This window comes from Pediculus humanus, genomic scaffold (genome assembly GCF_000006295.1).
Source record: "Pediculus humanus corporis 1103172107559 genomic scaffold, whole genome shotgun sequence".
In the NCBI taxonomy this organism is placed as follows: domain Eukaryota; kingdom Metazoa; phylum Arthropoda; class Insecta; order Psocodea; family Pediculidae; genus Pediculus; species Pediculus humanus.
In genome coordinates this window covers 360231-362427 of record NW_002987174.1, presented here as the reverse complement: position 1 = coordinate 362427, position 2197 = coordinate 360231, and the positions used below count along the sequence as shown (strand labels likewise).

At 26.9% G+C, this 2197-nt stretch overlaps 1 protein-coding gene across 1 annotated transcript in view; it reads right to left on the bottom strand.

The window, feature by feature from the left end:
* Nucleotides 1-1003: 1003 nt before the first annotated feature.
* The window catches only part of Phum_PHUM207480 (transcription factor CP2, putative), a gene marked incomplete at both ends in the record, with an annotated part of 5270 nt that continues 4076 nt past the window's right edge, over nucleotides 1004-2197 (bottom strand). Inside the window, 3 exons of the mRNA XM_002425502.1 lie at nucleotides 1004-1265; nucleotides 1359-1543; nucleotides 1628-1796. Of these exons, the coding sequence (XP_002425547.1) occupies nucleotides 1004-1265; nucleotides 1359-1543; nucleotides 1628-1796 (616 nt within the window). The remainder of the gene's footprint in view (nucleotides 1266-1358; nucleotides 1544-1627; nucleotides 1797-2197) is intronic.

The window sequence follows — 2197 nt, the reverse complement described above, 5'->3', positions numbered from 1 at the left end:
TAGATGAACACCATGACGTAGATGAACCGGAAGCTACGATTGCTGCATATACGGAAAATTCTGTGTTGACAATCGTTAAGAAAATCCATATCGATAAGAAAATAAACATTGAATTTAAACTGAAAAAAAATTAGGTTTAAATTAGGTTTTTGAATTTTTTTTTTTTTTAAATTGAAAATTAAATTTTTTTAAAATTACAAATCGGTATCTTTCGGATGTAATAATTCTTTGACATCTCTTATTATTTGAAAAAGCGGAAATAATCCCATTCCCGCCAAAATTAATCCGGCAATGAAAAAAACGTCGCCTATCAATGAAATGTAGGGTAAACGACTTCCACAATCTGAACCTTATTAAAAAAAATTATTATTACTAACATAATAACAACAACAACCAACAAACTTTTACAATCACGCAAATAATAATAATAATAATAATTACTTTACTTACGCTGTGTTGTTACGTGTGACATTTTTATTATTATTTTTTTTTTCATTCGTTTACGAAAGTTAATTTTCTATTCATTTTGTTTAAACAATTTTTTTTTACTTATTTATACATAGATTAAATAAAATATATTTTAAAAAAATAAATTAAAAAAAAAAATTAAAATAAATAAATAAAAAAGAGAGAAATAAAAAAAAATTAGGTTATAAAAATATAAATAAAAATATAAATTTAAACAAGGCTGTGAAATTCGAGTAAATTTCATTCGTCATCATTATTATTATTAAGTCATAGAGTAAATTTTAAAATGGCGATCGTAGGATTGTAATTAATAAACGTTTTTATTAGGAACTAAAAAAAAAATAAATAGGAAAGAAAAAAATTTGACTTTTTGTTTTTGTTTATTGAATGAAAATTTTTTAAAATTATTTTTTAAAATGAAAATTAATTTAAACGGATGTTGTGGGTTTTAACAGTAGTGCCAACCTTCCTCTTGCGTCATCTAAAAAAAAAAAATTAATTTTTCTTCTGTTTTCCTTTTAAATCTCTTGTAAAATCAAAAAATTTTTTTTTTACCTTTGAAAACTTCGATTGAAAACATGGATTCGTCTTTTATGTTACCAACGACTTCATCTGTTATAAGAACTTTTATTTCGTTTGGTCCCAATAAAAACATGTCGTGAATTTGATTATGATGTATTCCCAAAAGTGTCCCTAATTTTTTTATCATTTCCGCTTTTCCGATTTGATCCAAATAAACGGCGTAATAAATGGATGACGTTGGAGTGCATATGTAAAGAGTTAAACGTACTATGGCTCTGTGAATGAATGATATAAAGCGATTAAGGAAAAACAAACGAACAACAAACAAACAAACAAGAATAACAAATTTTGTTTTTAGTTTTCATTACTTCGAATGCAAAGCGTAAAGAAGTCTTATACCATCTGCTAAACCGCAAATTTGTATGAGATCGTCTCGGGTAAGACGAAGAATGTCGGCTCCTGTGAAATTTGAAAATGTTGTCACGTGACTACCAAAACTATTTTTACGAAGCCATTGAGAAGTTTGCTGACAATTTGATTCCGGTGTAAGTTTCTGTTGAAAATTTTATGCGGAAAAATTATTACAGCAGCAGCAGAAGAAGGAGCAACAAAAAAAGGAAAATTCGTGACAACTTACAATGACTTGAGGACTGGAACTTATATCCGAAGATTGTGATATCGATGGAGATCTGGATTTATTATCATTTATTGTTTCTGGAGAAATGACTCGATCGGATTTAACAGCAAATGTCGAATTCGATACGATTTGTGATCGAATTTGATTATGTAAAATCATGTTTGATTCGCTGGAAAAACAAAAAAAATTTTTTCTTCTTACACGAACGGGAAATTATTGGCGCACGTTTATTTCTTTAACAAATTCACGTAAGTAAATTTTTATTAAATTCAACGTTAGATGACTTATTTATATAACGTTATTTAAATTAATATCAAGTTCATTTAATATTTTCGTTTGTCAATTTTATTTTTTTTTTGCTGTCGTTTAAATTTTTCTTTTATTCACTTCACTGTTTTTTTTTTTTATTTTGCTTCGATTAATGATTTTTCATTTTCTCTTTTTTTACTCTTTACGACGCGAACGATTATTATGTTTCATTTTTAAGCATAAACTGTCATTTAATAGAAAATGTTTGAAAACATTATCAATGTACAACCGGGGCAAACTGGATCCTCGTCGACCTTTTTT